Source organism: Aptenodytes patagonicus, chromosome 12 (genome assembly GCF_965638725.1).
Source record: "Aptenodytes patagonicus chromosome 12, bAptPat1.pri.cur, whole genome shotgun sequence".
In the NCBI taxonomy this organism is placed as follows: domain Eukaryota; kingdom Metazoa; phylum Chordata; class Aves; order Sphenisciformes; family Spheniscidae; genus Aptenodytes; species Aptenodytes patagonicus.
Window position 1 is genome coordinate 13,070,729 of NC_134960.1, and position 13,579 is coordinate 13,084,307.

General features: G+C 45.7%; 1 protein-coding gene across 6 annotated transcripts in view; it reads left to right on the forward strand.

The window, feature by feature from the left end:
• HTR4 (5-hydroxytryptamine receptor 4) overlaps nt 1-13,579 on the forward strand; it is a 151,402-nt gene that overhangs the window by 80,412 nt on the left and 57,411 nt on the right. For all 6 annotated transcript variants that reach the window (XR_012996350.1, XR_012996351.1, XM_076349909.1 and 3 more), the window contains exons 5-6: nt 9,459-9,612; nt 11,628-12,196. Coding sequence is in view for 4 of the 6 variants with exons in the window: in XM_076349909.1 (XP_076206024.1) it covers nt 9,459-9,612; nt 11,628-12,196 (723 nt within the window). In the remaining 2 variants the exon portion in view is untranslated. The remainder of the gene's footprint in view (nt 1-9,458; nt 9,613-11,627; nt 12,197-13,579) is intronic.

Below are 13,579 nucleotides of genomic sequence, written 5' to 3' on the forward strand. Positions count from 1 at the left end.
CCTGCTGGCCCCTGTTTCCGGATGCTGCATCGCATCGCTCTCCGTGCTCGACTCTTTTGCATGGTGTTACAGCCAACGCAGCCGAGGCACAGGGGGGTTGACTGGCTCACCAAAGAATGCTTGGGCCATGGTGGAGCTCGAGGTCAGGAGCATGATGTCTTTCTCAAGGACAGGGAGAAAGCAGCTGCGCCCAGCTGTGCTCTGTGAAACATCTGCTGGATGGCCAGGGGCGGGGGGAGGTTATTAGTCGGGAGACTTATTAGGTTTTAAATAGCTATCAGTAAGTAATGATTAGGCAGTCAGCAGTCTGATTATATAACACAAATTCCAGCTATAGTTTTGAACCAGGCCATAAATCCCCCATGCCCTTTTCAGCTGGAAAGGTGTCTGATCTCGTACAGCTCCCAGTGCTTAGGTGGAGGAACAGAGAGGCAGCATGGGAAGGGGCTGAGCAAGGGCAAATGGAGACTGTCCACGAGGGCTGCGAGACACGACACGTAACTGCGGAGTTATCCCTGTTGGCACTCAGCTCAGCAAGAAAACTAACACGGGATTTGCAGAATTCAGGTCCAAGAGCATTAAGAAAAATAACAGAGCAGATGGTCATGGCACAGCCTGAGGGATGCACTGTCCTTTATTAATCTTTACAAACCCTTTAGAAATATGGTAATTTATTTTGCCACTGTTGCTTCCAATAACCCTCCACACACACTGACCCGCACGGGGACCATGAAGGAGTCCTCTATCTTCATTTGGCAACATACGTTTGTTTGTACTACTAGCTAAATTTATCCAGTTCCAATTAACTGTTCTCTTCAGCGTTTTTCTCAGTGTAATTATCTCAACACCAGCAGGCCGTTGTTTTTCTAATAAGAATTTAATTTTGTTAGATATAATCATTTTAGGACATTTTTTTTTCTGGACCACCGATGCATAACTTTGTTTTATTTGGCATAGTCAGAGACCATGGCTTATTTGCTCAGTGGGAAAAAGGAAAAGAGAAAGAGCTGTTCTCTCCAAAAAAAAGTAAAAAACTGGTTATGTGGAGGCCAGAATCTGGTTTCACTGAAATATCAGCAAAGCCAGTAGCGTTGTTTTAATTTCACACAGGCACAAATAAATTGAGATCCTGGCTCCTTAGACTTCGTCGCTTGGTCAGGGTTCAGCAGAAGACTCTGGTCCAGTCTGGATCAACTGAGGGAGAGCAGGAATGTGCAAAACCACACCCAGATGGGGGTTTTGTGGAGCACACCAGCATAGAGCTCCAAAACGACAAAGAAGGGGATTTTCCAAACTAGCCAAATCCTTATATGTAACTTATATCCTGCGAGAAGAAGCTTCTGAACTAAATGTCCTTGTTGCCCACAAGAGTTTTCCATCAATACAGTTCAGTATCTTCAGCGTCTGAGCTGGCTGCCTGGGGAGGCAGCCCCCGGGAGCCCCTCTGCTGGGCTCAGCCTCCTCCCAAGTGTTGGGTTAAGAGCAGCGTCTCCTGTGGTGGCAGCTAGTGGAGTTTGGCTCTCTCCTGTTGCGTTTCTTTGGCCTCTCTTTCCTCAGGAAATCAGATATGAATCATTCCCAGTTTGGTGTTTAAGGCATGGTTCAGCAGACACATACAGGCACAGAGCCTGTATGGGCATGGTTGTTGCACCCTAACTTTCAGAGAGAGCTACTAGCACCCACAGTTTTCCCACCCTCTTCATAGAACCATAGAATAGTTTGGGTTGGAAGGGACCTCTAAAGGTCACCTAGTCCAACCCCCCTGCCATGGGCAGGGACATCTTCAACTAGATCAGGTTGCTCAGAGCCCCATCCAACCTCACCTTGAATGTTGCCAGGAATGGGGCATCCACCACCTCTCTGGGCAACCTGTTCCAGTGCTTCACCACCCTCAGCGTAAAAAATTTCTTCCTTAGATCTAGTCTAAATCTACCCCCCTTCAGTTTAAAGCCATTCCCCCTTGTCCTGTCACAACAGGCCCTGCTAAAAAGTTTGCCGCCATCTTTTTTATAAGCCCCCTTTAAGTACTGAGAGGCTGCAATAAGGTCTCCCCGAAGCCTTCTCTTCTCTAGGCTGAACAACCCCAACTCTCTCAGCCTTTCTTCACAGGAGAGGTGTTCCATCCCTCTGATCATTTTCGTGGCCCTCTTCTGGACCCGCTCCAACAGGTCTGTGTCTTTCTTATGCTGAGGGCTCCAGAGCTGGATGCAGTACTCCAGGTGGGGTCTCACCAGAGCAGAGTAGAGGGAGAGAACCACCTCCCTTGACCTGCTGGCCACGCTCATGAGGTTCACACAAGCCCACTTCTCGAGCTTGTCCAGGTCCCTCTGGATGGCATCCCGTCCCTCTGGCGTGTCGACCGTACCACTCAGCTTGATGTCATCTGCAAACTTGCTGAGGGTGCACTCGATCCCACTGTCTATGTCATGTATTGATGAAGATATTAAACAGTACCGGTCCCAATACGGACCCCTGCGGGACGCCACTCGTCACCAACCTCCATCTGGACATTGAGCCCTTGACCACTACCCTCTGGATGTGACCATCTAACCAATTCCTCACCCACCGGACAGTTCACCCATCAAATCCATGTCTCTCCAGTTGAGAGAGAAGGATGTTGTGGGGGACCGCGTCAAAGGCCTTACAGAGGTCCAGATAGACGACATCTGTATCCCTTCCCATGTCCACTATGTAGTCACTCCATCATAGAAGGCCACTAGGTTGGCCAGGCAGGACTTGCCCTTGGTGAAGCCATGCTGGCTATCTCGAATCACCTCCCTGTCCTCCATGTGCCTTAGCATAGCTTCCAGGAGGATCTGCTCCATGATCTTCCCAGGCACAGAGGTGAGACTGACTGGCCTGTAGTTCCCCGGGTCTTCCTTTTTTCCCTTTTTAAAAATGGGGGTTATGTTTCCCCTTTTCCAGTCAGTGGGAACTTCACTGGGCTGCCATGACTTCTCAAATACGATGGATAGTGGCTTAGCAACTTCATCCGCCAGTTCCTTCAGGACCCACGGATGGATCTCATCGGGTCCCATGGACTTGTGCACCTTCAGGTTCCTTGGATGGTCTTGCACCTGATGTTCTCCCACAGTGGGCGGCTCTTCATTCTCCCAGTCCCCGCCTTTGCCTTCTGCAGCTTGGGCAGTGAGGCTTGAGCACTTGCCAGTGAAGACTGAGGCAAAAAAGTCATTGAGTACCTCCGCCTTCTCCATATCTCAGGTAACCAGGTCTCCCATTTCATTCTGGAGAGGGCCCACATTTTCCCTTGTCTTCCTTTTATCCCCGACATACCTATAGAATCTTTTCTTGTTGCCCTTGACGTCCCTGGCCAGATTTAATTCTATCAGGGCTTTAGCTTTCCTAACCTGATCCCTGGCTGCTCGGACAATTTCTCTGTATTCCTCCCAGGCTACCTGTCCTTGCTTCCACCCTCTGTAGGCTTCCTTTTTGTGTTGGAGTTTGTCCAGGAGCTCCTTGTTCATCCATGCAGGCCTCCTGGCGTTTTTGCCTGACTTTCTCTTTGTTGGGATGCATCGCTCCTGAGCTTGGAAGAGGTGATCCTTGAATATTACCCAGCTTTCTTGGGCCCCTCTTCCTTCCAGGGCTTTGTCTCATGGCACTCTACCAAGCAGATCCCTGAAGAGGCCAAAGTCTCTTGTCTTCTTTTTTCTAGATTCTTTAAGGGGGGGTAAAACATTATCCAGTATTAGTATTCAGTAAATTTTCCTCAGCTCATTTTGGCCCCAGTGATGATAAAACATATGGTTTGTATATAATTTTATACATGCACATGACACCAAATGGTTTTAAATGTGGGCCACCCACAGAACCAGTCTGTTTAGTAAGGGTGGGTGTGTATTTGTCTGTCTGTGATATCTAAGGAGCTTCTGTTAGGGTAGTGTCTACATACCCATAGTTCAAATAAAATTGTATTGCAAACCAGGGGGATACTTTAGTTTTTGTCCAAGGGCAAGGAATTATCTAATACAGCTAAGTAATTATATTTCTGTAATGCCCAGAAGGCAAGGAAGGAGCAGTGGTGTGGTTAGAGCATCAGTGATCCTGAGGCAGGAGCTGCAGACTCCAGGGCTGCTCTCTGGAGATGTGCCCAAGGGCAGCTTTTACACCACCATGGGCTTGAGGAGGCGCTTGGATGTCCAGGCTGATGGGTGGCCACATGTCCTGGCTGCTGTATCACTGCTTGCTTCTCTTTAACCACAGAAATTAGTGTATGTTAACGTTACAGGCCCAGTTGGTTATCTAGATTCTTGGACCCTTGATTTCAGTCTTGACCACAGATCCCGGTCACAACTGGAGTCTCGTCATGTTGGTGCTTGATGAGTATGCAGATAGTCACTACCACAAATAACCGTCCTTGCCATGGACCACAGGTAAATTACGTTGCTGTCAGATCTAAGTCACCAGTGTGTTGAAATGCAATGCTCTTTCTCAGTCCCTCCACTTTCTTTTCTCGTCTCCAAGAACCTAAAAGCTATAAACGTGTAATAACTACAGAACAGGTGTCGTCACTTAAAAGTTGATGTGCTTTTCAAGAATTGCTTTTTTTTCTATTTTTTTCCTGGAGGAAAGGCAGGGTATGATACAAGGAGTGTGCATACATGTGTGTGCATGTATGCGTAGGATTTTTCATACACTCAAAATGGCAACAGGAAACACCCATGATTTACAACACTTAAATTTCCACGAAAGCCTTGGACCAGCACAGCAGATTCAGCATTCAGTTGTACAAGCCAAGAATATAACTGAGGTTCATTTTCTGTCTATTTTCTCTCTGGCTTCACAGCTTCCCTCTTATCTGCCATCTCCTGTCTTCACATATACTCAAGTTTAACATTAGGCAAGCTGTCCATGATCCTGCTGCTGAGGAATGTGGTATTATGTCTTTTCTACCCAAAATGCTGAAGGCTGTTAGGTACAAATGTGTTGCTGATGTACAGTTCATCAGGCATTTATATCTGCTTTCTGGTTTTATGTGTAGCAACTGACTGTAAAGAGGAGCTCACCGGCAGGCAAAGTGCAAGTCCTGTCGGGAAAGGATAAAACATTTTGCTCTTACAGCTCGTGGACACTGTGTATATAAGGCTCCTCCATGTGACTGTGGCAGCTCCTGCTGGTGATGAATGTAGGATCATGGAGGAAAAATTGCCCCACAGATTGGGGCACTGAAGCATTTTTTATAGCTTTCGTGAACGTAATAGAGGTGCACCTGCATCCCCTTGGAGATGCTGGGAAAGTGTTTGTAATACATGAGGTCCACTTCTGGGAATTGATCCACTTGGCACTAATCGGTGTCCCCCCCCACATCCATATCACTGGAACTTCCACTGGAAGACCAGGGAGCATCGCATTCATGTTCCTCAAGACAGAGTCTGGCCACTGCAGGGTTTCTCAGAGCCACCAAGTGATGCTGGGCAGGTCACAATTCCTCGATAACTGGACATATCTGCAGTGGCCATAAGAGGTATGGATTTGTTCTTTTGAGCCATCTATAAAATGTTAGCACTTGATTCATTCATGTGGCAAATGTCTGATATGGGAAAGGAAAAGTATTATAATAACCTTTGCTTTATGGAGCTACTTGGAAGATCTACAGCTCCAGGAAGGGATTCTTGTATTTTCCCTTCAGCGAAGAATGTCATAACAGAGGCGGAGGAGAGGATGTGTTTCGCATCATCTGCTCTGCTGTAGGTAAAGGGGAAGTTAACATTTTCAAGGAACTGCAGAAACATGGGTCTTGGCTGATAATAGTAAGAATTAATATTTAATTAAACTTGGACATGGTATTAATCATGTGTATGTATTACATTTTATATTCATCCATCACACTGTCATACCAGTACATAATAGATATTCTTTATGAGCACAGGAAAACAGCTCTAGCTTGAAAGGAAGCAGAAATGTAGAATAAGAATATGTCTTTATTTCAGCTTTTGACTAAAACTATTGATAATCTTAGAGATATAATTACTTTCCTCTCAGTGAATAAATAGCTGCTTAAATGCCCAAACCATCACATACATCAAATTACCAACTACTGCAAAAATTGGTGTGGCTTCAATGACTTCTGTTAACATACACAGATTCCTATTATCTGACTCTCTGGGCCATTGAATGGAAATCCTGCTGAGATATGGAAAAGTGGATGGTGTGCTTCTCTGCCTCCCTCGCCACCGGCAAAATTGTCACCCACACTCTGATTGCGGAACCTTGTTACCGATAACGGTGTAGAGCAGGAGGAACCCAGCTCGAATTTTTGAACACAAGGGAAGTCACGGTAGCAGCAGTTAGCAAAAAATATATATATATAATCTTTTGACATGTAAGTGGAGGAAAATTGCTGCTGAATCACTGGGAGGGAAGAAATATGAGAGCTTAAGATGTCATTTTTACAGGCATAATTTTTACTCTAATGGCCTTTAATAGCATGTACAAGTCAGTGTAATGCTGTCAGCTGCAGCAGAGATAGAAGTACAGAAATGTAATAACTCAAACTGCTTGGAAGAATTGTTTTCCTGCTGTAGTTAATTAGCAATGTATCATGGTTTTCCTTTTATGTTTGCTTATACAACTTGTGAAACGGTAGTGGTGTCTTGGCTCTTCTTTCCCATTTATTTATTGAATTTCTTCTTTTGCCCTTTCTGCAAATAAATGTAGTCTCTTGTGACTTGCAGTAACTTGCCATCAGGCATGTCAAAGGAATCCTTTGCTGTCCAGCACTGGGTAGCCCTTTCCAGTAGGTGTCTCTCAGATAGCAAACAATTAAATATGCCAGATATACCTCTCTTGTGTTTAGAGTCAGAAGAGCAGTTGCACGTAATGCCAAGAGAAGCACCATCTGTCCTAATAAGCAGTCAAAAACATTAACCAAAACCACCTGTTTGAATTCAAAGGGCACTTTATTTCCTGGGGGAAGGAAATCTGGAGAACAGGGGGAAATCCAAATGCAATAAGCTCAAGCAACGCAGGACAAGGTTACACAAACACATTGTGGCTGTCATGAGGAGGGTAGTTATCCTAGGAACAAAGGAGATATTTATTCTATCCTCTGAAATCATTAAGATATTGAAATCTGACCATGATGGTCCTCATTGTCTGATAGACTCAGAAAAATGTAGGTTGGAAAGGACCTCTGGAGGTCTCTGATCCAGGCCTCCTCTCAAAAGAGGGCCAAACTCAAACTTATCTGTCTTCCTTTAATTAGGTCACTCAGGGCCTTACCCAGTTGAGTTTTGCATATCTTCGAGGCTGGATACCCTCGCTTGTTCAACTTGTGATCCAACGAAGGCAAGCTCCAAAACTAAGTAAATCCTGTTCCTGTAAATTATTCAGCTTCTCTTTCTCCCTCGTGGAAGGGATGTGAGGGCCGTGTTAGTAGGGACAGGAATCAGACCCACTGACTGCCATGGCTGTTAGTATGAGCTCCACAAGAGGAACATTCCACCCAATGCTCTAAAAGAACAGTTACTGTCAAATATATCGTTTCTTTGAAAGTGAAACGTTTCAGAGGAACAGGCTGATTTTCATGCACACAGGAAACCAGAAGAGAATGTAGAAATGATCGAATTGAAGTAGTTGAATGCTTGTTTCAACATTTTTTCCCCTGTGACATTTTGAATCTTGTTTCAAAGAGACTTTTAAAAAATGTTTTCTTTTGACACTTTGATATCATTTCAACCCTTTGTGTGGAATATATCATCTGATTTTATCAAAATAAAGCAATTCAATTGACTCCACATGACTTTTTAAAAAAAAGTCTTAAAAAATTTGGAAATTCTTAGATTTTTGTGCCTGTTTAACACAAAACTTTTGGTTCCCACTCACATCTTGATGAAATAAATTGCATACCTCAAAGACATCTCTCTAATACATACACATAAACTGTGTGTATGTGTGCACTCGCATATTTATTATTTTAATGTGCTGCTGGCACTTAGAAATTCTCACAGGCTACTCCTCAGGTTAGTGGTCCAGCTTTAGTGTGTGTTTATTAATTTAATGTCTCTAATTCATGATTCTACTGACCTCATAAAATCGACTTTTATAGGCATTCAGCAGTGAGGCTCTCTCTATGTACACATTATACCTTGATGTTGAGGCTTGACTCAAAAAAATCTCTGGCAGAGATCGTTCATTCCCTTTATAAATAGTTACTGAAACTGTGGCCACTTCTTCAATGCAGTGCTCATATCCTGTGGGGCACCATATTGCATAATTTCTGTGCTTACCAAATCTGGAAGCTACATCTGCCAGATGATCATTATTCATTCACTAAGAAAATATATTCATCAGGCACATAGCTGAATGATATATTTAGTTATTTAGAAGACCTGAGAATTTACGGGCACTTTTTGTGTCTCTGGACCCCAGTTCCCTGTTGCAGCAGTGGGGACATCAGTACTGGCCTGTTTCTACGAAGTGTGCTGAAATCCAAAAATCTAAAGATCAAAAATATTTCACTGGGAACCTGAGACAGACTGTCAGGTCAGGACCACTAAAAATTTGCAAGAGGGTGATATGGTTGCTGATCTGCTATGCTTATGGGCATATATTAATTTCAGAGCAATGAGATTCCCAGTTTTAGGTTTGATACACCTTCCTGATGCAGAAATCTGCTAGCAGGTGGGTAGCACAGGGATCAGACAGAAGAGTTGATTTCTTATCTCTTTGAGAAGACATTTTTAGTTCATAGCTAGTTGTTATTTTAAGAGCAGGGACCTGTTGTACTATGAATATGTTGGATGGATCAGGAGGAGGAAGGAGAGTGCAGGGCACGTCCCCTTGATGGTGAAAAGACTAGAAGCCCCGCGCAGACATTTGCCCTGTCCTTGTGGCAGAAGGTTAAAGCCCAGCCAGACAAGAGGCTGATTCCTGGGATGTAGAAAGGGAGCTTGGTTGCAGAAAAACACACTTCATTTTGCTGACATTTTCACAGCTTTGAAACAGTTTGTTAATTTGCAATAACAGCTTTTGCAGTCTTGTCAAAATAAACGTCCATTGCAGTTAGGAAAACCTCAACATTTACTCAGTTATGGCTAAATGGAAGGAAGGTGGACTCATTCATTGTGGTAAGGAGGGTGCAGAGAGCTTTGTGACTAAGTGCAGAGGGAGAGGAGGGCTGAATATCGAGTCACTCCCTTGCTCTGTGACCTCAGACAAACCACAGCATTAATCTGTGCCTCATTTTCCCTAGCTGTAAAACAGAAAATACTGGCTTTCCCCTGCAAGGCACTATGAAACCTTATTTACTCATGCTGTGAAAATATCCTGAGCTCCTTGTGTGAGAGGCAGTCAATGGAAATAGGCTATAGACTCATTTTTTTCTCTATTTTGAAAGGCAGGAGAAACAAGCTGGAGAAAATGCTTTACAGTTTTATTTTTTGAAGACCTGGAAGTCTCCTTTGATGATGGTTGTTCTCTCACTTTTCTCCTTGCAGGTACTATGCTATCTGCTGCCAGCCTCTGGTTTACAGGAACAAGATGACTCCATTGCGCATCGCTGTAATGCTTGGAGGGTGCTGGGTAATCCCAACCTTTATTTCTTTCCTCCCTATCATGCAAGGCTGGAACAGCATTGGCATCATTGATCTGGTGAGTAGCTAAGAAGGTACACCAACCTGGTATCAAATATATTCGGTGCTGTATATTCTTCTTTAAAAAGCAATATTCAGAGAAAAGAAGGCAAGAGAGGCTGAAGGAGAAACTTCTTGTTATTGATGCACAGGGGCTGCTGAATCTCTGGAGGGTGTCTTTAAGGGGGTTTGAAAAGACTCTGTCCTGGAAGGACTGTCACAAAGACAGTGGTGGCTCTGGGAGAGGATTTTACCTGCGTCTACTAATCAGTTCAGTGAGTAGTCCTTTGAAAACATGCCAAGCTCCAGCTGGCTCCCAACGGGCACCTCGGGAGTCCTCGGTTCCCCTTGGCCTCTGCAGCTCTTGGAGAGTGCTGGCCACCGCCGTCTGAGCCCGAGGGTCCTTCCTTGCTGTGCTAGCGATGTTTGGAGAGCCAGGAAACCCAAACTTCCCCAGAAGGGGTGATGCTTTGGGCCAGTCCCATCAATATCCCCTGTCTTGGTGTGAGCCTTAAAGATGGGGGAGAAGATGAAGTTCCCTTGTGCAAGTCATTTCAGCAAGAGTCAATTTTCCTCACCACAGTCTGGCTTCACTTGCAGGATCCCATTTGCAGGGCAAGGAGTTAAGAGCTGCAAATCTGCTCTCCTTCCAATCTGGAGATGCAGTAATTAAAAAATGGCAAACTGTGAAAACACCTTATTTAGAAGAGCTTGTTTAAAGAGATGTGGCATCTTCTATGCCAAGTCTCAGCCAAGGAGATATGAATACTTTTTGGCTCATGGAGAATAACAGGTGCAAGCTGCCAAGCCTCTAGACAAGGCGATAAAGCCAAAATTGCTTCCAGACAAGCACCTTTAGGACATGCAGCTGGTAGAAAAGGGAGGTGCATTTTGTTTATTTAACAAACCATGTCAGGTATCTGATTTCTTCCACTGACTTTTTGCCCCCGCCTTTTCAGAAAAGACTCGACACCCAGCTGTCTGTACCAGACTTTCTAAACACCAGTGCAAGGCCTGCCCTTCCTTGTAACTTGCTGGCGTTCACCGTGCAGATTTCAGTAGCTGCATGCTGAGAGGTAGTACGAGGTTCAAACACCACCTAGTGAAAATGCTTCATAGTTTATTTTAGAGGTAAACTTCCTTACTTGCCCAGTTTATAAACAGTTGAATAAATTATTTAAATAAATAAATTTAAATGAATAAATTTAAATAAATAATTTAAATAATTTATTAAATAAATTTGATATTATAGTTTTAAATAAGAGGCAGGGTTATTCTCTTATTGGAATAAACACCAGAAATTATGGGCCTGATGGACCTGAAACGACATTGCTTTGTAGCAAGAATAGCCTCAGAGAAATCCTGTCCTTCCCAGTTATGCCCCCTGCTCCCCAAACTCACATGCAAGAACCCTTTCTTCCTCTGCTGTCTCAGTTTTCATCACAAGTCATTGACCAGATCTCAGCCTACAGACTCCACCTGCAGACTTCTCCTGCCCGGGCTGCTGCCCACAGCCCCTGTGCCTGGGAAGTTCAGTGTCATCCCCAGCCTGGAGCTGCCCCCCAGATGCTGCAGCCCAGTCCCTTCCCTGTCCACCTGGTCCTTCCTTAATACCCCTGTGGGACTCGGCGGGGTGAAACTTGTGCATCCTTGGTGTAAAACCACACCCCGATGAACAGAGCAGCGAGCACTGCAAAAAAGCATGGCAGAAAGTGAAGTTATTCCCCTTCACTGTGTCTGAACTGGGGAGTTAGGCTGATTTTCACTGGCCAGGTTGAGGCATGCTCTAGGATGCTAGAGCTGCAACGTGGGCTGGTCCTGCAGACCTAGGGACCAGCAGGGCCGGAGAACCCATGGTGTCAGCACAAGCAGGAGAGGCAGCAGTGGGTAAGGCAGGTACCACGGATGGGAGAGGGGAGGGAGGAGAGAGAACTGGAAAGCAGTGGTGAGGTGTCCTGGCAAACAGACTGCTGGTATCAGAGGAGCAGTGCTGAATTTCCTTCTTTGTCCTTGTCCTTCCTCCTCCTGCCCCAGATTCAGCAAAGGCAGTTCAACAAGGCTTCCAACTCCACTTACTGCATATTCATGGTCAACAAGCCATATGCCATTACCTGCTCCGTGGTGGCCTTCTACATTCCCTTCCTCCTGATGGTGCTGGCCTACTACCGCATCTACGTCACAGCCAGGGAGCACGCCCGCCAGATCCGGGTGCTGCAGCGTGCAGGGGCCCCCACTGATGACCGGCAGCACCACCCGGACCAGCACAGCACGCACCGCATGAAGACTGAGACCAAAGCTGCCAAGACCCTGTGCATCATCATGGGGTGCTTCTGCCTGTGCTGGGCCCCCTTCTTTATCACAAACATAGTGGACCCTTTCATAAACTACACGGTGCCGGGGAAGCTGTGGACAGCTTTCCTGTGGCTGGGCTACATCAATTCAGGGTTGAACCCTTTCCTCTACGCCTTCCTGAACAAGTCTTTCAGACGTGCCTTCCTCATCATCCTGTGCTGTGGTGATGAGCGATACCGAAGGCCTTCCATCTTGGGGCAGACAGTCCCCTGTTCGACTACCACAATAAATGGATCAACTCATGTACTAAGGTGAGTGTTTCTTGGATGATGAAAAATGCCTGGAGTCACTAGAAAGAGTACTTCTTTAGAGTTTTCGTAAAGGATTGGTTTCGCTTTGCATTTGAAACCTGATGGATTAAATGTTTAAAAAGGGAGAGGGCAAGAGAAGCGTCCAGAAATCCTTAGGGTGCTCAAAAAAACTGGGTTTGTAGATAACAGATAAGTGTTGGCATGCGCAGTTTCTCCAGAGGTATGTTCAGGAATGAGTTGGGAGAACGCAGAAGTCGTGTATGCATTTAGTTTGAGGGGAACAACTTGACCCCAATGGGGAGCACCTTGAGGGAGGCTGCCTACTCTGTCTTCTCTAGCAAAGGGATCATGACCCCCATTGCCCCTTCTCAGGTTCTTCCTTTGTGGCCCCACCAGCCACTGCTGTATCTTCTGAACTAATGAAAGGCAAAGAATGAACTTCCCCAAATGCCTTGACCCTGCTGGGGCACTTCAGTGGCTCTCTGGGAGGAGTTATACTTGCCATTGTGTTTTAGCAGCTCAGAAAATGCTGGGGTGTCTACCTTTTACTGTAACCCAAAGCCTGCCCCTGTGCAAGGCAGCAGCACCCAGCTCTGCAGGAGTCCTGGGAGCTGAGCGTGCCTCACATGAGCTACAGGACATAGTCCTGCTTGTTGGCAGTTTGGGGTCCCAGTGAATTTGAACCCCACACCTCACACACCCCACCCTTCACTGAGTACCACAATGTGTTCATTGCAAAAGAGAATGTGTGGGCTGTGCACTCTGGGGGTACAGAGAGGTTTGGAGGGCTCTGTGGTATGAGGCACCCTCTGCTGTCTTCTCCTCACTGAGCAGAGAGGTGGGAGGCAGAGCACAGGAGGAAGGAAGGGAAGAACAATTATCTCCCGTAATATCAGAACAAACTGCAATCTCTGAAAAAAAAACCCCATAGGTGTTTCTATGCAACGGTCTAGAGGAGATTTGGTTCTTTTGGTAGATGGATTCATGGCTCTTCACAAGCGGATGAGGAGTTGGTAACCATATTTGTGTTCAGAGCTGAACCCATCTGAGACTAAATCAGACACTGAGCACTTCCCAGCTGAGTCTGATCTGCTGGTTTGCCCCAAGCTCTCTTCTGCAATGATCTCTGAAGTTTTGGAAAGAGTCCTGAGCCGTATAATGGATGGGAGATGGGGCAGGGCTTGTCACAACCTTGAGACAGACCTCTCAAGCTTTTTAAGTCATGAAGGACATTACAACTTATTTCTCTCCTGCTGATTAAATCTGTTTGGGGGCTATGGTCCCAGAGCCCTCTGTCTGTGATGGATGCGTGCCACACTCAGCCTGTATTTCTATCGGAGCCATGCTCCTGGCAATAAGCCAGATGCTCCTCTGCTGCAGTTA